At 42.4% G+C, this 24,110-nt stretch overlaps 2 protein-coding genes across 2 annotated transcripts in view; one reads left to right on the plus strand and one right to left on the minus strand.

Moving 5' to 3' along the window:
* The window catches only part of G3BP2 (G3BP stress granule assembly factor 2), a 77,160-nt gene extending 59,318 nt beyond the window's left edge, over positions 1–17,842 (minus strand). The window contains exon 1 of the mRNA XM_081224479.1: positions 17,692–17,842. The gene's annotated coding sequence lies outside the window, so the exon portion shown is untranslated. The remainder of the gene's footprint in view (positions 1–17,691) is intronic.
* Positions 17,843–18,043: 201 nt separating this feature from the next.
* USO1 (USO1 vesicle transport factor) overlaps positions 18,044–24,110 on the plus strand; it is a 91,384-nt gene continuing 85,317 nt past the window's right edge. Inside the window, exon 1 of the mRNA XM_081227838.1 lies at positions 18,044–18,298. Within this exon, the coding sequence (XP_081083964.1) occupies positions 18,233–18,298 (66 nt within the window). The 5' untranslated portion in view covers positions 18,044–18,232. The remainder of the gene's footprint in view (positions 18,299–24,110) is intronic.

Genomic DNA, 24,110 nt, shown 5'->3' on the forward strand with positions numbered 1-24,110 from the left:
CAAAATGCCCTCTGTAATTTTTCTATGAAATTTTGTTTTTTATTTGCTTATTTTTTACCTCTTGCCCTGCCCAGAGATCACCTAAACTCATTGCCCAATTTAGGGAGGAAATGCCCAGAGGGGATAATCCCCAGGGAGGGGATGGTACATTTAAATCCCCACCTGCAGCTCCTCAAAGATGCAAATGGCCCACCTGAGGAAACAGAACACTACACCTGCCTGGGCAGCAGGAGGTAAAGGCCCACCCAAAGAAAACAAGAGGCCAAAGCCTAAGGTAAATCTGTTTTATTCTCAAAAGTAAAAGCACCGAGGCAGAACCTGAAGGCGATGCTAGTTTACCATTTCAACAGAAGTCAAGATTATAGACTAGAGCCAAATTAAGTCACCTTCGTACTTTCTTATGGATTTTCCTACAGCTAGTTTCCAGGCCATTCCCCTGCAATGGTTAGCTATAAAGCTTATTTAGAAAACAAAAGCCTTGTGCTGAGCAGGACAGCCGGAGAGCACTTCCCACCCACACTGGGCCTGGGGAGAGGGGTCCCCTGAGAAAGAGTGGAAGTGGGGGCAGGCCGGCCAGGGAAAAAAGGACGGAGTAGGCGCCAAGGCTAAGGAGTGGCAAGTCCCTGGGACCCTGGAAATGTTCTTCTTCAGCCACTTATGAGGGCTCCCACCTTAGCACCGGTAGGATCCTTAAGAGCTGGCAGAGTGTGAACAAGGACCTATGATACAGCACAGAGAACTATATTCAATATCTTGTAATAACCTATAATGGAAAAGAATCTGAAAAAAGAATATATATGTATATGTGTGTGTGTGTGTGTATGTATTTGTGTGTGTGTGTGTATATATATATATATATATATATATATATAAATCTGAATCACTTTGCTGTATACCTGAAACTAACACAACATTGTAAATTAACTATACTTCAATTTAAAAAAAAAGGTTAAAAAAAAGAGTTGGTAGAGGGTAAAGCAGCTGTGGAAGAGGGCTATGAAGGAGGAATGAGCATGAGGGCTTCTCAGTACCTAGACCATTGGATATCAGAAAGTCTTACTGTTCTTGAAACTCACAGATGATTGTAAGAGCAGCTATCATTTGTTGAGCACAGGAATAGTGCTTAGCATAATAAGTACTTGCTATATGCCAGGTCCTGTTTAAGGTTCTTCACATATGCACATATACATACATATACACACACATATATACATAAACACCCCCACACACACACACACTCTCATTTAATCCTCAAGCAGTCCTATCAGGTCAGTTCTATTATTATTTCTATTTTATAGTTGAGGAAACAGTCTCAGAGAGGTTATACTTGTATCGAGATATAATTCACAGGTGAGTCCTTTGGAAACTCTACTAAGATCCTACTTACCCTTGAACTTCAGCTATTCTAATACACCTGAATATTGAGGCAGTATTGTATATTTTTGCATAGTGTTGTAGACTCTGTAGCCCGATTGGGTTTGAATCCCAAGCTGTGCCTCTTGCTGGCTGTGTGACTTTGGCCAAATAATCACAGAATGGGCATAATAATGGTAGGTACCCTACTGACCACCTAAGGGCAGTTACAAGGATTCTGTTAGCTAATACCTGCAAAGTCCTTGGAACACAGTACATACTCAATAAAAACTGGCCACTACTAAAAGTCCACATTAGATGACAAGGAGGAAATCAGAGTGCAAAGGACTATCATGCATAGCAGTGGGAACTGAAAGCTAACAACCTTAACAGCAAAAGGGAAATGTAAAAGCGTCGATAACCAAGTATATATGTGGAAATGTGTTTGATGGGAGAAGAGCATAATAAAAGACAGATATGTGCATGACATGTGGCCCTTCAGTCCTGCACATTCACAACCAGGTTAGGGTGAAGGAATGGACCTGAGATAATATCTGTAACATTTCAAACCATCATCAAATTGATGAATGAGGATGCCATTCACATTTCTTCTCTAAAGGATCATTATTGGTTAGTTTTATTAGAATCCTAGGGTTTAACAAATCAATTTAGCAAAATGTTGATTGGCCTTAGACTTGCCAAATATAAATTTTATAAAATTAAAATAAACTTGTATCGTTCAAATTTCATGACATTTATTCAGAGCAGAACTGGATTTAATGAGGGTAGAACCTATTATTCAATATTAAATCTTGAAATCTTGAGAATAAAGATGTAAACATAATCCCAATTGAATGAATCAGCTAACTGGTTTTCTTAGCTATTACTATCAATACCTGTTTTTTGGCCAATTTATACATAAAATAGAAATTTATTTCATAGTAAATTCAAATGCATACGCAACAAACAGACCCTCTATTATCAAGTACATGAATTGACAAAATGAGTTAGGACTGTGCTGCGTGCTACAATGGCTACCCTGCTGGGGATAGGTGTTGTCTGAAGGGAAGTATCCTCAGTGCCAAAGCAGAAAACCAGGCACTGTGAGGGTGGATCTAAGCAAGGCTGTCAGGGCCTCTCCTTTGCCATGTGTCTCCCCTACTAGACTTGACTGTGAGAAGGGACCTTGCATTTTGTTCTGCCCAACCCCTAGCACCAAGCCTGGTAAGTGATTCCTCCATGTTGGGATTAAAGAGGGCCCAATCTTCATCAATAGTCCAAGAGCCAGGAAGACAGGATCAATACACTCTCCATATAAACCAGATTATAAAGATTGGCCTCACTCTCACTCTCGGTGTTTATTTCCCTGTGGTTATCTCCTAGCAGATAAAACACAGCTTTAGTTAGGCTCAGCTGTAGATTTGATTCACAGCCAGTGACGGGTCCACAGCCTTGGAAGGGAAACAGTGCCTCCTAGAGGCCAACATGTTGGTGGCAGGAGTAATTTGTGAGAGACCCGAGGAGGTGCATCCTGGGGACACAATGATGATATTATGGTCCAGTTGATCCCTCTCCACTGGGATCTTCTCCTTCAAGTATAAAGTTTGAAAGTCTGTGGCTCATTTTTACTTGAAAAGTGTCTTTTTTTTTTTTTTTTTTTACAGAATCATCTATTCAAAACATTGCTAACCCGTTAATCATGATTCCTTTCAATTCCTTCAACTTGGTACTAAAGTCTGATTATTTGTTTCCCCCAACAAATTCTATGTTGAAATCCTAGCACCCAATGTGATGGCACTGTAGGTGGGGGCTTTGGGAGGTGATTAGGTCATGAGGGCTCCAAATGGGATTAGTGCCCTCATAAATGAGGCCCAAGAAACCTCCCTTGTCCCTTCTGCCTTGTGAGGACACAACAAAAAGACAAAGGTCTGTGAACCAGGAAGTGGATCCTCACCAGACATGGAATCTGCCAGCACCTCGATCCTGGGCCTCCAGCCACCAGAACTGGTAGAAAATAAATTTCTGTTGTTTATAAGCCACGCAGTCTATGGTATTCTGTTACAGTGGGTCAAATGGAGTAAGACCCTTGGATAATAACAAACCAGCTCTGATGACCCTTGGCTTCAATTTTATGAGAGGATATAAGCTAAAGTTGGCTAGTTCAGTTTAACGGAAAAAAAAAAAAAGCTTATTGAACATACCACCACATACCAGGTACTAAGCACTAAGCTATTAGTGAACAGTAATGATAACTTACAACTTATATAAAAGCCAAAGTGTAGTGTGTGTTTGGACCACTTCTTGGGTTGGTGGATGACTCAATATGAGAAACCAAGAGAGCAACCTCTTCTTGTCTACATATGTTCTGGCAAGATCACAGCTTTGTCTCAGACTGGAAACAACTGGGAAACACTGTTACTGGGTGGAGCTCTGTAACCCATTGGTTAGAGTTCTCCTTCTAACAAATTATCTACTTCTCCAAAGTGGGAGAGCTTACCTGAGGGAAGTACTGGGGTTAAGCTATGGCAGTGGTCAGGACCAGCCAATGACATGCCCAGGGATAGATGTGGAAAATCAGAAGAGGGCACAGGCTCTGCAGTCACAAAAATCTCAGCTCAAATACCAGTAATTGAGCTTTGTGACCTTTGCAAGTTACTTAACCTCGCTCTTTCAACCATTTCCTTTTGCATAAAGGGGATGAAAGTAAGGAGGTTGAGACAGTTAATGAAGACAATATATGAAAAGTGCACAGCACAAGAAATTGTTGGCAGTAATTGTTGTTAGGAAATAATACCAACTACCACTAAACTCAAGTAAAACTGAACAGTCCAAAGGGTCTTTGCAACAGGATGCACCAAATCTCCTGTCCTCCCACCTCCCTTACACTCTGTAAGCCAAGATAAAGGAGAACATAAGCAGCAATAATGAGGGAACATTTATTAAGCACACCTTCAAACTGGACCAGGATGGACACCTGACCCAAGCTGAGCCAGTCAGATTCCCAGAGTCATCCTGAGTCAGTTACTGGGAGCTGAGCTGTGAGGTTACATTGAGAACGGGCTGGGGTCTGGGCAGGGGCCAAAGCCACTTGCAAGCCTGCAAGCAGAGAGGCCGTGAGTCAGCACAGAAAGCAGAATGGAGTAGGCTTATTGAAAAAAGCACAGACGAGATTATGAAGCCTGACATATCTAGACACACACACACACACACACACACACACACACAACTACCTGCATGTCGACTCTCTCGTTCTCATAAGGCCAGGCTGTACTTCGTAAAGATTTCCTTGAAGATTCCCCTATATCCTTACAAGAGACTCTTCTTTGACCTGAGTTCTTTTGAAGACTCAGGATGGACCCCAGACTCTCACAGAACTTCTTCACAACCTTACGTGATGCAATTTCAGAATAACAGGAATAGAAGCACCATCATGGTTGAGGTGAAGAGTGAACCAGAGAGAGGATGGAGGATGTAGAGATAGAGATGTAAGTATAAACCTTGGTATCTACATGTTTTAAGTTTTGTTATTTTCAGAGACCCAGAGGTCTCTGACAGTGAACTGTCATTTAAAAGTGTGAGCAAGAGGCAAGCTACTGAATGAGCAGAGGACTTGCATTTGCGTCTCAATGGGGCTGTTACTGATCTTTACTACTTTTTTTTTTTTTTTTAGCGGTGCGCGGGCCTCTCACTGTTGTGGCCTCTCCTGTTGCAGAGCACAGGCTCCGGACACGCAGGCTCAGCCGCCATGGCTCACGGGCCCAGCCGCTCCGCGGCATGTGGGATCTTCCCGGACCGGGGCACGAACCCGCGTCCCTGCATCGGCAGGCAGACTCTCAACCACTGTGCCACCAGGGAAGCCCTGATCTTTACTACTTTTAAAAAAATGTATTCATTCATTCGTTCATTTATATCTTAATCATTTTGTGAAAGAGATGATACATCCTAGGAGTATTTGATAATGTGAGGGATTGAGAAAGGTCACAGATATGTATCTCAGGAATGTCCTGGTCCTAAGGTACTCTTTAAAAAGAAATACTTGGCTATAAAGGGAAGGAGGCAGCGGAGGTACCTAAACCTGGGAAGACTTCTGGATCCCCACGACAAACTCATACGTGTTAAGGGTGAAATTTATTTCCTACCACTGTTCTTTCTTCATCTGCTTTGCCCTTCCTCGTGCCACAGGACCCTCATAGTGCTTACCCGGAAACCCACTCAAGAGTACCCTTCCCGGATAGTACCTAATGGGCCTCTCACAATTAAAATGTTCATTCTAGCAAAGCATGGCTCTCATTTAGCTCCTGAGGTAAATGACAATTAATTCACACTAATATATGAAGGACAGTTAAGCATGATGAGGATGTACTCTTTTCATTGATATTTGCATTTTAAAAGAAGATGTTTGGGCTTCCCTGGTGGCGCAGTGGTTGAGAGTCCGCCTGCCGATTCAGGGGACAAGGGTTCGGGCCCCGGTCCAGGAAGATCCCACATGCCGCGAAGCGGCTGGGCCCATGAGCCATGGCCACTGAGCCTGAGCATCTGGAGCCTGTGCTCCGCAACGGGAGGGGCCACAACAGTGAGAGGTCCGTGTACCGCAAAAAAAAAGAAGATGTTTGTGGACCCAAAAGGCTAAAAGAAGATGTTTGTTGACCCAAAAGGCTAAAAGAAGACGTTTGTTGATCCAAAAGGCTAAGTCCTTCATGGCATACTTTTATGCATTGTAAACATCTGTTAGGAAGGTATTTTTTGATCCAAGGGTCCTTCCAGGACCTTTTAAATCACACTGTCTACCCCCATTAGAACATAAGTTTCATGAAAACAGACATTTTAATCTGTTTTCAATCATTGCTGAATCTCCAAAGCCTACAACAGTACACTGCATAGTAATTGCTCAGATAATGTTTGTGGAATGAATAAATGATGACGCCAGGATTCATATCTATCTGGCTTTAAACTGTAATGTTCTTTCTACTATATGAAACTCTATCTCTTTCTAAAATTAATCTCTTCACCTACCTTACAGTAAAAGAGAAAAGAAGGAAAGAAAGAATGGAAGGGAAGGAGAGGAAAGTAGATGGTACCAAGATGGATGAAATGAAATTCAAGTTCAGGCATCAGCTGCAACATGGGGCTCCTTGGGTTTCTCCTCAAAAGCAAACTAATAGTTTTGTCAGGGGCTCCAGATGTTTCTCTTCTGAAACTGTTTCTACTTAATATCTTTTCTAAGCTTGTTATTATTTGTGATTATTTAGAGGAAAAAAAAAAGGGCATGTTTATTTAAAGAAAAATTTATCCAGTAAAAATTATGGAACAGTTGAAAGAAGAAAACATGACCCATATCCTTCCACCGAAATATAACCACTCTGAATTCACATCTTACTACATTTCTTTCTAGGCTTCTTCCTATGTATATATTTTAAATACTTACCCAATTTTATTTATTTATTTTATTTAATCTTTTTTTTTTTTTCTGGCCACCCCACGCAGCTTACAGGATCAGCTTGTGGTAGCTTAGTTCCCCAACCAGGGATCGAACCCTGGCCCCTGCAGTGGAAGTGCGGAGTCCTAACCACCAGACCGCCAGGGAATTCCCCATATATTTTTAACTTAGCTATTATCATTCAGTATATACAATTTTGTATCCTGATTTGTCACTTTTCTATCATCATTCTTTATTTCTGTCATGTACTGATATTATTATTCTCCATGATGTTCAGTGTAAAATTCTGAGTTAAATGAAGTGACATTTTCTGCTGCCAACTGGTATTAAAATTTTATGTTCTTTCATACTGATTCTGTGACAAGGGAATTTTAAAATTCCAATTCTTATCGTTGGCAGGAGATAAAGGAGTTTTACAATTCTCTCTTTCTCTTAAATATTTTAAAAACTGCAAAGAATCAATAAAACACGGGGTTGTATTTATTTATAATGCTGAGCAGACATCCTTATTCTCTAACCATTTTCCCCTCGAAGTCTTTCCAGATTATGATTCCTGGAGGAATTAATAGACATTACCCCAAAAGAAAACAACTGCCTTGGACTACATGGAGAGGAACACACCCAAATATAAAGAAATTTAAGTCAGGTTTTATTTATTTAATATATATATAATGTTATCTTCATCTAGTAAACAGGACCATTCTACAATAGTTGTACAGATTAATATAGAGTTTTATACATTAATATACTGTAGAGGTAGTTTTAGTCATACAGCTGAAAGATTTAAGAGAATACAGAATTTCTAAAACCAGCAAAAGGAAACTATGGTGTAGGGACCAGACTAGGGTTTGTAGACCTGTTCTGCTATTTACTAGCTATGTGACCACAAGTGATCAACAAAACAAAACAAATAAACAAAACCCTGTTCCCACAGGTTGGGGAGGGATATTTTAAAATATCAACCATGTTACAGGCTCCTTGGTAGATGTTTTTACAAAGACCATTTAATTTAATCCTTAGAATGATGCTATTGGGTTGGCAAGGTGTAGTAAGTTTTTATTCTCCCCTCTTTACTTAAGAGAACCCCAATCTTACTGGGGGTAGCAATATGCTTATACCAAAGCAGAATAACATAATAATGCATTTCCCAGGATCTCTTGCAACTAAGGCTGGGCAAAGTTCTTAACAAAATAGGTAGAAGGTGAAAGATGGAGCTTCCCGGAAAGGTTTTTATACGAACAGCAGACTGGCAAGTACTATTGATTCAGGTAAGAATTATCAATGGATGCTAAAACTGAAGGGTGAAAGTTTGATGAGAAACAGGATATTTATCAATATTAAAGCATATCCCCCCAATTACACTTATTAACATCAAAGAGAAAAAAAATAGATAAATGTACAGTAGAGAAGTTTGGCAGACAACACCTTAAACAGATGATTAAAATTAATATCACTAACAGTGGGACACATGTTATGTACCTCCTGAGACGATGCACTGTGAGAAGGGTAGCACTTCTGCGATATTCCTAGCAAAGAGGCCAAAGATGCACCATCTGAACTTAATCGGGAAGATGAGACAAACCCCAATTGTGGGGCATTGCACGAAATAACTGATCTATCCTGTACTATTCCAAATATTGAAATCATAAAAGACAAAGAAAGAGGAACTGTTCCAGACTGAAGGTGACTCTAGAAACAACATCAAAATGTAGTGTGTAATCCTGGTTTGGATACTGGGCCAGAAAAGAAAATAATTGGGACTCCTGGCAAAATTTGAATAAGGCCTGGGTTGTTTAAGAAAATGTTTTTGTTGTTAGGAATTAGACACTGAGGTAAAGGGACATCATGCCTATAAATTCTTCTCCAGATGATTCAGGGGAAAAATGTATATATTTAGAGAGAAAAAAATGATAAAGTAATTGGGGTAAAAATGTTAACATTTGATCTGGGTGAAAAATATTTGGGAATTCTTTGTACAATTTTTGCAACCTGTCTTCAATTCTACAATTAGTTCAGAATAAAAGTTACAAGAGTAAAAAGAATGGGGAAGAACAGATAACTTGTTGATAGATAACTTTTGACCTTGACCTTTGCCCTTCTTTCTTTCCAGATAAGGATGCAACTACAACCAGCTTGTAACAAAAAGGATGAAAGCCTCAAGCCAAGTATTTGCTTAGCAGAAAGATTCCAGCTTAGATCCCAGACAATTTATTTTAAGGCATTCTTTGGTTTTCTGTTGCAAGGCAGAAGGTAATCAAAACAGATATAGCAAAATTAAGTTTAATTTGTGCAAGACTACACCATTCAAAAGCGGCAGGACTAGAATGAAAACCCAGTTCTGTTTAGGTTTGCAAACAAAACATGCCATTTTGACCTATACCATGCTGAAGCCCAGGCTTCGCTCTCTATGAAATGGGAAAAAGAATTTTAGCACTCCAGAATGAACCTATAGTGGGAGAGAACTTATAGCAGGGCCTGGCAGAGAGGAGAGAGACTCAGATGTTTGCTGAATCAGTAGTTCAGGAAACCAAGCACATCTGGTTTCAGTATTCTGCTATACCGAGCAATTTTTAAGTACTGAAGAAGAAAAAAAAAATCCTGTATTTTTGTGGGTGTAATACTCTAGTTGCAGATATTAGTCAGCAGTTCCATTCAGTTTCTTGGATCTCTTTCACCACTCTCTCCCCTTCCTCTTCTTTGCCTCTTCTCTCCTTCACAGAAGCCTTTCTAACCCCCTCTCATTATCAATCAGCTCCTGCAACTCCATCTCCTACCCCATCCCACCCCTCAAAAAGAGGGAGGGGCTGAGTATGAATTTTGGGAGAAAAGCTCTTTGAACAAAGTGGTTCATTCCACCGGGGAAGGCAGGAGTTAGTCCCCGAGAAGGACCATCCTTCCTAAAATGGCAAGGAAAAATCAAAAACAGGGAGCCTAAGTCTCTGGCCAGACCCGAGTAGCTACCTACAGGCCAAGATTCCAAAAGCTCCAGGCAGAAGACTGAAAGGTACAGGAAGGCACTGTACTCAGGTCCAACCAACCCATCAGATATGCAACTCTCCTGAAGTTGAAGGACACAGCAGAACTTAGAATCACTAATTCTATTAAAATGAAAGGTGTTACATGTGTAGTTTTATTGATTTGTTTTAAATGGTTATGAATTTTGAGCTTTTAAAAAAAGACAAAGATCTTGATATTTATTATATCATGAAATAAGTATCCAAATACCAGTATAGTCATTTTGCTCTGACCCAGAAACCTGAACCAGACCTAGATAGCAGTGCCCTCACAGGAAGGAGATTGGCTGTGGCAATGACCTATTGAGACCTTGGATTCTGAGCTATTTAGGACTCACTATGTACATACCTGGGAGAGAGGGAGCAGTTTAAGGACTTGGTTGTGGGTCACTTTGGGTCTCACAAACTGTGGTCCTGCCTTGGAAAGGCCATGTGTGTATGTGGGTATTGGAGGTAGGGAGAGGGCAGTGGGAAGCGTAAACTGGGGCTCTTCTAGTTCTTTATACTACCCACGACTAGTATGGTGTTTGAGATCCTGGGCAAGGCAGCACCATGGAACAGTCAAGCTAAAGAGAAGACTTCTCTCCTCTGCCTCTCTGTGCTCATAATCTTCTCATCTTCCATTCCTCTGCCCATGGACACCTGAGCTGCGGGCAGACAATTATGTCCACACCCAGCTCCCTCTTCTTTCCTCAAACTGCATGCCAGTTCTGGACCCTCCACCTAATATCTGCGAGTTATTGAGCCTACCCCAGTTATTCATACAGTGAATAATTTGCCATCACAGGCCACTGGTTGCTCATAGTCAACATCATTAAAGAACTGGAACTGGGGAGAGAGGGGATCTTTTTTTTTTTTTCTTTTTTGCGGTACGTGGGCCTCTCGCTGCTGTGGCCTCTCCCATTGCGGAGCACAGGCTCCGGACGCGCAGGCTCAGCGGCCATGGCTCACGGGCCCGGCTGCTCCGCGGCATGTGGGATCTTCCCAGACCGGGGCACGAACCCGTGTCCCCTGCATCAGCAGGCAGACTCCCAACCACTGTGCCACCAGGGAAGCCCCGAGGAGGGATCTTTGACATGTGGGCTGGCTTTGAAAAGTTCTGTTCCAGGTCAGTTACCATCCTGCTGGCCTGAAGGCCCAATCTACATTGACCGACTGTACTCTGATCTCAAGAGAGAGCCTACAGAGTCCCCTGCTCTTGTACTCACCTGGGCCACAGACTCAGGCAAATGAGATAGTCAGCTGCAATTGCTCTGGGTCATGAACTGCTGATGAACGTGGCAATGACTCCATACTAAGTCATCTTAAGCTTCCAGGGAATCTTGGCATCACCTAGTAATGCGAACTTCAGAGGACTTAGTCTAGCTGTGCAATGGGGCAGTAAAATCTTCAACCCCATCCTGGCTATTCAGGACCTGCCTGTTCAGCTAGTTATAGAGGTTGGGGGAACACAGTGGGTGTGGAGAGGTGACAGTCAAATTCTCTACAGGAGGTAAGAGTGCCTGGGCCTGGAGCTGATAAATTTGTCCTTTAATAAACAGTCTTATAAAAAGTCCGTTGGAACTGAAAATGGGATTTCCTAGTTAAGGTGTTTCGTAAGTAAGCAATTCTCTTGATTGTATTTTCCAAAGAATGGAAACACACCTGGACTGTACTTTTTTAAAAGAGGGTGTAGGGCTTCCCTGGTGGTGCAGTGGTTGAGAGTCCGCCTGCCGATGCAGGGGACACGGGTTCGTGCCCCGGTCTGGGGAGATCCCACATGCCGCAGAGCGGCTGGGCCCGTGAGCCATGGCCGCTGAGCCTGCACGTCCGGAGCCTGTGCTCCGCAAGGGGAGAGGCCACAACAGTGAGAGGCCCGCCTACTGCAAAAAAATAAAAAAATAAAAGAGGGTGTAGATATGGCTTTGCTTGCACATATAAATACAAAGCAATGTAAAATTACTTTTATTAAATAATGCAACATGATCTCTTGAACCTTTCACACAGCAACAGTACTGATGCGAGCAAATGCTAGTGGCACTGCTGGGAAAATATTTTTCAAAAAAACCTGGCAAGCAGTCAAGTCCATCAGGGGATATAGTGAGCATCTATCCTATTTTTCCTATCCTGATAAACTTTCTCCTGGAACAGTAGTCTAGCTCTCCTTTGAAGAAAGTCCCTGTACCCCTGTTCCCCTGTTCTTATGCCATAAGCTTTGAATTGAGGGGAGGATTCCCACTGCTTGTTTTAGAGGTGGGCATGTGAATCAAGGCCAATCAGAGCACCTCACACACAGGGCTATAGGAATTGGCCCAACACAAAGGCACATGCCACAATAAGATCCAGTGAGTCATAAGAGGACTTTTGCTGAGACTCTAAGGAGAGAGGTGAGGAGTCTTCCTTGATGAACTTGGTCCTGGGAGGTTATAGGACTGCAGGAACTGACAGCCAACTTGCCCTTGTACAGAGCCAGAGAAAGAAACCAATATAAAGAGCAGAGTCCAGATATAATGAAAGCCCAGATCCTGGAGAGATTATCTTGATGCCCCAGATCAAGTCATATCTGAAGTATCAGACTTTTCAGTAACACGAGCCAATAAAGTTTGAGTCGAGTACTATTATAGGGTAATATCTTTAAATGTTCGGTTGTTGAGAAATTGATGATATATACCAAAGGTATCTGAGTCTCCACTCTAACCTTTATTAAGTACTTATTTTGCTTCATGTACTAAAGTACTAGGCACATTAAAGCTATTATCTAATAAAATTCTAACAACAATTCTGAGGAAGATACTATTATTGTTCTTCTCAAAACAGGTAGAGCAGAAATTTGCATCCTGGACTCTAGAGCATGTGAAACTACTTGACTGTTCCAAGTGCTTGCCTTGGTCATGTTTCGCATCTCCTAAGAGAGGCAGCTGTCCAAAATTTTAGCCTTTGAATCTTTTTGTTCAAATGACATAGGAAGTATAAACAAATGAAATCAATCAAATGGAGCAGGATGGGGGCCCAGAACCCTCTTTCTTGCACCCTCCTCTTCCAAGGAATTCCTAGGGCTTTAAAAAATATTTTTAAAGCATTTCATGGAACACAATAAGAAAGGATGAAGAATACCTCTTCTTGTATGGAACAATTTCCAAGATGTATTAAATGGGAAAAAGTAAGGTGTAAAACAGTGTGTACAATGTGCTACATTTATTTGTGTTATTAAAAGCTAGAGAGTCCATATGCATATATGTATATCCGGAAGGATAAACAATAATTGTCTATATTAATTGCCTGGGTGGCCAAGGAATAGTAGGGAGACTTTTTGCTAAATACACTTTTGTACTTTATATTTTAACCATATGAAGGTATTACCTGTCTTAAAGAAGAAGAAGGAGTCTACGATGATGACAATAACTGCATTAGTGCAACGAATTTCAAACAAAAGTGAGACTGCCACTGGGAGGTGGAGATGATTCTCCCAGTGGGATGCTATCTGATCCTAAAACTTTAAGTCCTTCCCCAGACATCTGTCTTTACATATGACTAAGTGTTAATTACTAAGTTGGTTACTGAAAGCCAACAAAATACTCATAAACTAAAATTAGTTAATACAACTATCTGAGGACCCTGTTTCAGACTCTATTGAGGGTGTCTGGCTGCCATGCAATGCAGCAACACTGCAGAATTTCTGCTTCCACGCATACAAGCTGAAAGTGGGGATTTCCTCATTTGGGGAGTTCATTCATCCATTAAAGTGGTCTATGTGCTGTCTATGCATCAGATACTGTGCTTAAGCACTGAAGATATAGCAATTTACAAAAGGGCTAAAATCCCTACCCTTAAGGGTTTACATTCAGGTGATGGTGGGGAAATACACAATAAACAAGATTCCATTAATGCTATGCTGAACATTTCTTCACATTTTATGAAACCTAAAATTGGGATGTGTCTTTTGGTAGATGGCATCTTAGAGTCAGCAGCGTTTTTGGTTTTTTTTCTTTCTTTCTTTCTCTGAGGTGAACTTGATGGCATCTTAAGAGAATAAGGTATCAGACTGATAAGTGCTACAGAGGAAAATAAGCAGAGCAGAGGAAGGAGTATGGGGAGGTTGCAACGTAAAACAGTCAGGAGAGACCCAAGTAGCCTTTGAACAGACTTAAATAAGGTGAAGGGAGTGAGGCATTTCTCTATGTGGGTAGAGTAGCAAACAACCAAAACACAGGAAAAAACAAGCACAAAGGCCATGAGGGGAAATCAAATTTCAGAAACACAAGCAAGCCAGCGTTGCTAGACTAGAAGGAATAAAGCAGGAGGTAAGGTCAGAGAGACAACAGAGGGGCCAGATTACACAGGGACCTGTAGACCACCTTTCTACTTAGTGCCTTGAGTCTAGAGAGGTCAGATAGCATAGTACATAAGAGCACAGGCTTTGGAGTTAGATTGCCAATTTATGTCCCAACTGTACCACTTCCTAGTGGTATGACATCAGGCAAGTTACTCTCTGTGCCTGCTTCGCCACCTGAAAAATGGGGCTAATGACACTACCCATAAGGTTGTTGTGAGGATTAAGTAAATCATTTTATGTAAAGTCCTTTGAATAGATAGTCTAGCAAAGATAGAGGACAAACGTGTTTGATACTGTTACTATTGATTGGTTATGAATTTCAATTGCTGTTTCATCATTATCAATTTATTTTGCTGTGTGTTGTTTGATTAATGAATAAAATTAATATATAATGTTATCGACAATATTTTTGAACACTGATTTTCCAGTAACTAGTCTTTAAAAACCTGTCTGTATGTGATATATTTCAAACACAAATTATCACCTCCACTCGTCCTCCTAAGTAGGTATGGACAACACCCCACCCTATCACCACCACCCTCAATCAAAACACAGTCTTGTGCAATGATATTTCATTGTTATTGTCGAGTTTGCCACTAGAAAGTAAGAAAGGATGGGGAAAGTAGGCCACTGAGGAGAGCGACTGAACTAGGGGATTGTAAGGAAGCAATTCTAAAAGTGGATTTCAAACCAATGAAGTTTGTTAGTTGCTCTGTTGTCAGAAAAATCATTTTAATTTACCCAAGTTAAAATTTTGGATTATACGTATTTTAATGATTCATGACATTCTTATACTGAATATTTAGACTTAAGAAAGTGAGAAGTATAAGGGCGTAAGTCAGGCAGTCACAATTTTTTCATGTTTTCTCTTCCTTTATTTAAGAAATGGTGCTTGAGCATCTGCCATGTAAAAGGAATTATGCTAGATCATTAAAGGGTACAAACAGGAATGAGACATGGTCTCTGACTTTTCTCTATAAAATCAGTGGAACTGGATTTGCTTGTAATCTCCTTTCTCTTTTCAGTCCATTTCATGGCTGCTCCCCTTTCAGACGCCCGATTGGGGGAAAAATTAGGCACTGTACCCTCTCTGCCTCCTCTTTTTCCTGGAAGCATCAAGCAGCTTTACCCCTTCCCAGACACCAGGAGAGAGGCAAGACTGTGAGGTCAAGGGGAAATCTGGGGGCTCCACCCTCATTTCCTCTGTCCCAAACTGTCCATTCCTCCTGCCCATAGTCCTTCCTGGCCAGTAGAGGCTGTTAGGGAAGAAAACAGGTCAAATGAAGGGAAAACTCATAGTACACTGTTAGTGACTTACTACATTCACCAAAATTTAAAACAAAGCAGGGCATTTTGAAAAGGGTGGTGTCTTAAAATAATTCTGCTAAGATGTCAAGGCGCTGCTTTTTATTACCAAATAATACATGTGATAGACATCCATGAGCCCCACTTGACCTCAGCGCTTTATCTATGATAGTGGGGTAGAGTGGGGCACAGGGAGGAGGTGAGGAGAGGCTCAGGGAGGGGTAAGGCTTAGGGACTGGGTGAAGTTCTTTGCACACATTACCTGGTAATAAAAATGCTGAGCATTTATTGGTTACTTTTTTTAGGCTGCAATGAAATGCCCCCATGGAAAATGTCTGAAGCAAAATGTCAAGTGTCCAGTTTTAAAGCAGAGGACAATGCTTAGTGTACTGTATTTTTGGCAGTATGATCCCCACTGTTCTCCAAGTCACCCAGGCTTAAAACCTTGGCACTAGGAAAGGAACATGCACCAGAGCCTTTGTGATATGTGTTATCTGCAATCCCACCTTACAGATGAAAAAAAGGACCTTCCTCCTCAGCATTATATTCATACATCCTTTAATGTTTTGTTCATGTATCCATCAATATCACCTTTTATGGGACAATGCTAAGCCACAGAGACATAAAAATGAATAACATAGTCGTGCCCTTAACAGTCCGGCTCAACAGGCATTTCTTGAGAGCTTCCCACATATCAACAACTGCAAAGTGCTAGCATATACATACGTATCTGGATTTCAGGGAGAGCTTTCAGAAGATGCCAGAGTTAAGTCTTAAGGAACTATGGGGCTTCCCTGGTGGCGCAGTGGTTAAGAATCTGCCTGCCAATGCAGGGGACACGGGTTCGAGCCCTGGTCCGGGAAGATCCCACATGCTGCGGAGCAACTAAGCCCATGCGCCAGAACTACTGAGCCTGTGCTCTAGAGCCCGTGAGCCACATCTACTGAGCCCACGCGCCACAACTATTGAAGCCCACAAGCCTAGAGCCCATGCTCTGCAACAAGAGAAGCCACCGCAATGATAAGCCCGCGCACTGCAATGAAGAGTAGCCCCCGCTCGCCGCATCTAGAGGAAGCCTGTGAGCAGCAACAAAGACCCAACACAGCCAAAAATAAATAAAAATAAATTTAAAAAAAAAAAGTCTTAAGGAACTAGCAGGAGTTTCCTTGATGAAGTGGAGGGAGGGGAAGGGCATATCCAGGCATATATCCAGAGTATGTGAGGGAGACAGGAGCTAGAAAGACAGTCAAGAGCCAGAACATAATAGGCCTGTACACCAAGCTAAGGAGTTTGGATTTTATTATGGAGAGAATGGGCAACAACTGGAGGACTTTCAGAAGAAGATCAACACGGACAGATGTTTTGTTATTGTTAGGCTCACCCAAGGGTGGACTGCAGATGACTGGAAGGAAGCCAGGGCGTGAATGCAGACAAACTAGTTAGGAAGCTATTGCCATAATCTTGGTGAAAAATGACAACATAAACTATGTCAGAAGCAGAGAGCATGGAGAGCAGAGACCTATTTGAGCAATATTCTATAAATAGACATGACAGGATTGACTACTGAACACATGGGGGTGCAATCCAGAGTTTCAGATTCCTCCCAGCTTCCTCCTTCTAGCTTAGGCAATTATTTGGCTAGTGGTACCAAAGAGCGTGTCAGGGCACATAGAAAAAGCACATTGATTTTGTTTTCTTTAAGGGAGGCCGGGGAATCTGAGACCTGTGGGGCATGCAAGTGGAGACGTGTATTAATCAATTAGCTAACTAGACCCTGCGCTTTTTAGGTTCAAGATATTTATTTACAAGACTACTCCATAAGCGTGTGTACCTGGCACTCTCATTTCGAAAGAAGGCATACCGATTTGAAAAATGCCATTTTTCATGCTAAAAAAAAAACCACACTGAAAATGTTGGGGTTTAGAGTTAATAACAAAACGTCATGCTACTAGCTGCCGAACTGACACAGCAGATCAATGTATTTTCTCTAGTAAGTTAAATGCAGGGTTCGAGTGGTTTCCTCCCCACACCACAGGAAAATAGCGGTGTACCTGGCATTTAGATCCAGGAATTCCTTTTAGCAGGTTGGAAGAGCAAGAGCTGAGAAATGCGCCCTCCCGTGGCAGTGGAATGAGGGGGCTCTAGCACCCTTTTTACCACCAAACAAAGCCTTGTAAAGAAATGCAATTTGCGGGGACAAGAAGGCCACAACGCCGGTACTGCTACACCGCGAAACCAAAAGAACCCTTCCAGGGGCCGGGAACCCTTACCTGTCACGTCGGCCGAAGGAAAATTTCACTTTCGACTCAACAAAATACGACCCCAGATTTGACAGCTTGCACTAAGTCCGCTCGGCGACAATTAAACACCCTGCAAGCCAAAATGCGTACACTATCCGGATCCTCTCCAGCTGGCAGGGCAGGGCTCGGACCACGTGGGTGGTTGGGACCAGCCCGAGCGACCAGCGCAGGGCTGGGGTAGGAGGCGTGTCCTTGCGGAGGGAGGCGGGGCCTGCGCAGTGGGCGGGGCTTGGGCGGACCCAGGCTGCCGGCCTCCTCTCGCCTGCTTTCCCCCTTGCCTTCGCCCTTCGAGCAGCCACGTAATGCCACGTCCCCGCGCATGCGCATTTCGACAGGTGGTGGAGGCTGTTTCCGGGCTTAGGGGGCTGGAGCTGCTGCCGAGTAAGAGGCGGTGTTGGCGGCGGCCGGAGACCGCTGAGTGCGGGCTTGGGGGGCCAGGCCCTGCGGAGGACAGGGGAAGTTAACTTTTCTTTCCTGACGGGGCCGGTGGAGCCGGTGGCTGAGCGGCAAGATGAATTTCCTCCGCGGGGTTATGGGGGGTCAGAGTGCCGGACCCCAGCACACAGAAGCCGAGACGGTGAGAGGAGCGGCGGGTCCGGGACTTGGGAAGGGTCCGGGCAGGAACTGGGACGGAGGACTCGGGGGCCCGGAGGTCACCTCCCGCGCGTCACCATGAGCCGGGAGTCCACATGCCTCCTCCCCCTTTGCCCCCGTGCCTTCCTTCCTCTCCTGAAACCCCCGAGTTGTTTCCTCACGCCCCCAGCGAAACCCCCAGCGCGGCGGCTCGGCCCTGCTGACAACAGCTCCGCAGGCCGCTTGGTGGTGGTCCGCGGGTGGTACCGCCCGGGAAGTCATTGATCCGGGGCAGGGGTGGCCCGACCTGTCTCCCACGCCCCTCGGGGCCGCGGGCCTGTCCCTCCCGTTTCGCCAGTGTCTACACTGGCGGTGAGGAAAGTCCAGCTCCCTCCCTCGCGGTCTGGAATGGGGCTTTGGGGAAGACTGCAAGAAGGTTTAAAACCCAGCTGTTGACCAGAGCAGTTGGCTAAGAATAATACGATAGTTTGGGCACAAAGCTACCTGCCCCTGTCCCTTCAATTGGAGACAATTCGTTCTGCCAGGTGTTATTAGTTCGGACCCCGTTTTTCAGTCTTACCCAAATATTTGGGAAATACTCCCTCGGACGTTGTAGGGATCTTTCGCGCTCAAACTGCTTTGGAAACACATTTCCCTTCCATTCACCCCATTCAGAAGTCTGAACTCGTGGTAACAGGATTTGCAGCGTCACTTTAAAAAAATTGTTAGCTACTACAAACAATATTTGATAAGTTGGTTCGATTTTAGGTTTAGGATAAACTTTCTTCGAAGTTTGGTTGTCTATTAGAAATGAGTGTATATGATATTTTTTTAAACTAAGCTTTTAATTTGAGAGTAATTTTAGATCTACAAGAAAGTGACTATGACTTTTGGAGGGGGCTGCGTTGGGTCTTAATTGCTGCGCGCGGGCTTTCTCTAGCTGCAGCGAGCGGGGGCTACTCTTCGTTGCGGTGCACGGGCTTCTCATTGCGGTGGCTTCTCGTTGCAGAACACGGGCTCTAGGTGCGCGGGCTTCAGTAGTTGTGGGACACGGCCTCAGAAGTTGTGGCGCATGGGCTCTAGAGCGCAGGCTCAGTAGTTGTGGTGCAAGGGCTTAGGTGCTCTGCGGCATGTGGGATCTTCCCGGACCAGGGCTCGAACCCGTGTCCCCTGCATTGGCAGGCGGATTCTTAATCACTGCGCCACCAGGGAAGTCCAAAGTATGACAATTTAAAGGTAAACTTTGGGTAGTATTCGTAGACATTACTGGGTTGTCTATGAACATAGATCCCATGTTCAGTGTTACTGGGATCCTGAAGGGTAAATAATAGCTTTCATTTGTCAAGCTTTTACCTTGTGCTGGGTACTGTGCTCTTTATAGTTCACATTCTCCTTAGATCCCTAACCACCCTGAAAGATAAGTGATAGTATCCTCACTTTACAAATGAAGAAATGAGGCTTAGAGAGGTGAAGTAACTTGACCTAGGTCACACTGCTAGTAATGGAGCAGGGATTCAACCAAAGTTTGCCTTACATCAAAGCCTAGGCTTTATTGCTGCTGCCCCGTATTTTAATACTTATCTGGTAATTTTGGAAATTTATATAATTATTAGCACTAACCTCACAAAATCTGAGTTAGAACTGTTTAAAGCAGAAGCTGAAAGCTGGTGAATCTATTTTCCTTCATTTGAAAATCAGGAGATTTCACATACAGACACACACGAACTGATATTTGGCTTCTCTTGTCTTCTCTTCAAGGCAGCTGAGTTGCGCTCTTAGAAGACAACGCTCTCTCCAGGTTACCATAGTCACAGCCCACCCCTTCAGCTTTTGTTTGTGTATTTTATCTGTCTGATATTTTTCTTTGAGGCACCAAGTTTTATAGTGTGGTTTATTAGAGCTTGCTTTGGAGTTAGACCCTTATTTGAATCCTTGCCTTCCACCCCTAATTGGATTGAACAGGCAAGAGATGGCTAAAACCTTATGAGTAAAATGAGGAAAATGCCTACTCCGACGGGTGTAATGAAGTTAAGTGAAATAAGGAATAGAAAGAGCCTAAGACTTAGTATGTGCTTAATAAAGGCTAATTTTTATTACATGTGTTTAGGGAAAGAATACTCTTTTTGTTATAGTTAGTCTTGGCACAATGACTTCTGTAGAAAAGGTGATGTACAGTTAACTGGGTATAGGATTTTAAAGCTGAAAGGCCCTTTGCAGATCATCCAGGTGGAACCCCCTTATTTTACAAGTTAGGAAACTGAGGCACAGAGCACTAAAGCAACTTGCACAATATTGCAGAGCTGAGACTAGAACACTTTGATCTTGCCATAGTGAATGGAACAACATAGCTTTTATATCATGATTTCAAAGTGAAACTTGAGTATCAGATGTGTATCTTGTATATATAAACTGAAAGGAAAGTTGGGGGGGTCCTTGTTCTTGCCTAACTTTGAACGTGTATACTCAAAATGGGAGAACTAATATGTCTTCTGATGAGAATTAATAGTTTATTCTGAGTTACAGTATGAATAAAATTTATTTCACCATCTCATTCCATCAGGAAGAATAATTGGTATAAGGAAGGGGTCATGGGTCACTAATTTAGAAGTATTTATAGAGCATCAATAGAGTGTGTTGGTACAATATTAGATCTTTTAATTGGTGATTTGAAGTGACCTGGATGTTCCAGTTGCCAGAGCTTAGAATATCTAACTTGTGCATTATCAGCTAGTATTTTGTAGGTTTGTCCATTCCTGCAAAATTAAATTATTTTCATTGTGGTTTTCCATCTTTTTTGCTATTCTCATCTCTTTCCAGTGGAAAGCCTCTTTTCATTGTCTAAATTCTACTTCTCCTTTAAATCCATCATCGATCCCTTCCCTGATTTGCACCCCTTACTTCTTTCCCCCACCAAACTGCATAGAATCTCTTTCCCCTCTGAGCAATCTTCACAATTTAAGTAGATTGTGCATTTCTTAGGCCCTTTACCATTTTCTACCCTTTAAATCTGTGCCATCTCTTCTGGACTCTTAAGCGTCTTTTGGTCAGTGTTCATATATATTTTATTTTTATTTTAAATTAATTAATTAATTATTCTCTGCGTTGGGTCTTCGTTGCTTCGTGCGGGCTTTCTCTAGTTGTGGTGAGCAGGGGCTACTCTTCGTTGTGGTGCGCGGGCTTCTCATTGCGGTGGCTCCTCTTGTTGTGGAGCACGGGCTCTAGGCCCATGGGCTTCAGTAGCTGTGGCACGCGGGCTCAGTAGTTGTGGCACACGGACTTAGTTGCTCCGCGGCATGTGGGATCTTCCCGGACCAGGGCTTGAGCCCGTGTCCCCTGCACTGGCAGGCGAATTCTTAACCACTGTGCCACCAGAGAAGTCCTTGTAGATATTTTAATCTTTGTTTTTCCATAGTAATACTAAATAAATATTTGTTAAATGAATTAATTATGGTGTTATGAAAGAAATCACAGATCTGTAATCATAGCAGCTTACCAATTACTAGGTGCTGAAACAATACTTTTTAAAGACTGTAGGAATCAAAGTTCTGGAATGATTGAAATTCATTACGTCAAACTTTTTACTTAAAGGATTTTTCAGGTTTGCCGTGCTTTGACTGCTTTCCTGCTTTTTCTTAACTAAAGTGCCTTCTAAATGTGTGAGTTGTATTATTGCTTGCATAGTACCTAGCTTTTCATACTTAGTTAAGAGTAACTTTGGACTGGTATTAAGATGTTCTTTAGAAACAAAATAGTAAATATTTTGTGTTTGTATCATATGATAGTCAATAATTCTATAAAGTTCGGAATATTTTAAGTCTAGAATTTCATTCACATTAAACCTTTCCTGTTTTAGAGTCAAATACTTTTTTTGTGTGTGTGTGGTACGCGGGCCTCTCACTGTTGTGGCCTCTCCCGTTGCGGAGCACAGGCTCCGGACGCACAGGCTCAGCGGCCATGGCTCATGGGCCCAGCTGCTCCACAGCATGTGGGATCTTCCCGGACTGGGGCACGAACCCATGTCCCCTGCATCAGCAGGCGGACTCTCAACCACTGCGCCACCAGGGAAGCCCTCAAATACTTTTTAATTTGATTTCTCTTTTTTACTTTAGTAGAGAAAGGCACTGATTTCTGATGATTGAAGCCTCCTTAGCCTTGGCATACTTTGCTAGGTCCAAATAAACACTAATTATAGTAAAAATCCTACTCATTCTTTTGAGTGGTCAGACGTGCTTAATTTTCCATCTACCTTCCAACTAATATCTTTTTTTAAAAGCGAGTTTCTTGGCAAATTCCGCAAAAAGTGTTAACTACATTCGGTGATAAATCGTGGAGGGGGGGTTCTCTTCTCAAATTGTGTCCCAAGGCATGAAAGTTGCAAAAGTCCAGAAAAGATATGCAGAATTACTCTACTGTTAAGGCATCTCTTTTTCGATCAGACTTTGGTCAGCTGGCTTAAAAAGCAAAAGAGCTAACAATATGGACACAGCTGTAGTTTCTTTTAATAAAAATTGTTATTAAGGAATGTGCACTTAAATTTAGACATGGTTTTGGTTTAGTCAAGCACATTAGATACCACGTTACTATAAATGTGTAGCCTGAAACTCCTGTATCTGGATTCCTGTTTCATATTCTACATTAATAACCAGGTCAGTGTAGTAACTGGTATGTGTTTTCTCTCTTAGCTCTCTTACAATAACAGTGTCAGAGAAAGCCTTAATAATGATTTGTGTTTTGATTACTTCTATACCCAACCAAAGATGTCTCTTATATTCTTTTTAAGTAGTGTCTATTGAAAACTACATTGGTTGTTTTTTTTTTTGTTTTTTTTTTTTTTTGGATAAATTTATTTATTTATTTATTTTTGGCTGCGTTGAGCCTTCGTTGCTGCCTGTGGGCTTTCTCTAGCTGCAATGAGCGGGGGCTATTCTTCATTGCACTGTGTGGGCTTCTCTTTGAGATGGCTTCTCTTGTCGCAGAGCATGGGCTCTAGGTGCGCGAGCTCAGTAGTTGTGGCTCCCGGGCTCTAGGCGCGCGGGCTCAGTAGTTGTGGCTCACAGGCTTAGTTGCTCCGTGGCATGTGGGATCTTCGGGCTGGAACCCGTGTCCCCTGCATTGGCAGGTGGATTCTTAACCACTGCGCCACCAGGGAAGTCCCTACATGGCTCTTTTGAAGGTTTATTATGTATAGATTATTTGTATCATTTAAAATTTGCATACCAAAGCATGTCCCAAAGAAAGTGAGTAGATGTACTTAAAAGGGTTCTGTTACTAAAGAAGTGCGTACTGAGTGATGGTCAAAAACAAAACAAAAAACCTGATACTTATACAAGGTTTATTAAACAGGCACTGTGTTATATTTTCAAATATTTTCAAGATGGAGATAAAAAGTAAGCTGTGTTTGCCAAATCTAATTGATGATATACATTTTTTCCTCCAGGAAACCTCGTAGGTCTGCTGTTCTGAGGAACACATTTTGGTTACTATTGTCCTAAATGATATATTTTTTTAAAGGAATGCTACATTTTAGAAGTCCTTCATTATCATCAGTTTTATGGAGTTCATGAAGTGTTGCCCATTTGGCTGCCTAAAAGACAAAGTAATTCCTGATGCTTTATGGTTTGAGAAGTAATTGTAATCACTTCTGAATTATTTTTTAGGATAGAATGTAAGAATTTCTTATATAAATTTTTCTCTTTTTACACATTTATCTCTTATTATTTATACTGTTCTGTCTGATTTTTGTGTTGTAGATATCATAGAAAAGACATGCTTATATGTTTATACCTCAGGCAGAAATGCCATAAACATTCTTTGTA

This window comes from Mesoplodon bidens (genome assembly GCF_964165515.1).
Source record: "Mesoplodon bidens genome assembly, chromosome: 1".
NCBI classification, from domain to species: Eukaryota; Metazoa; Chordata; class Mammalia; order Artiodactyla; family Ziphiidae; genus Mesoplodon; species Mesoplodon bidens.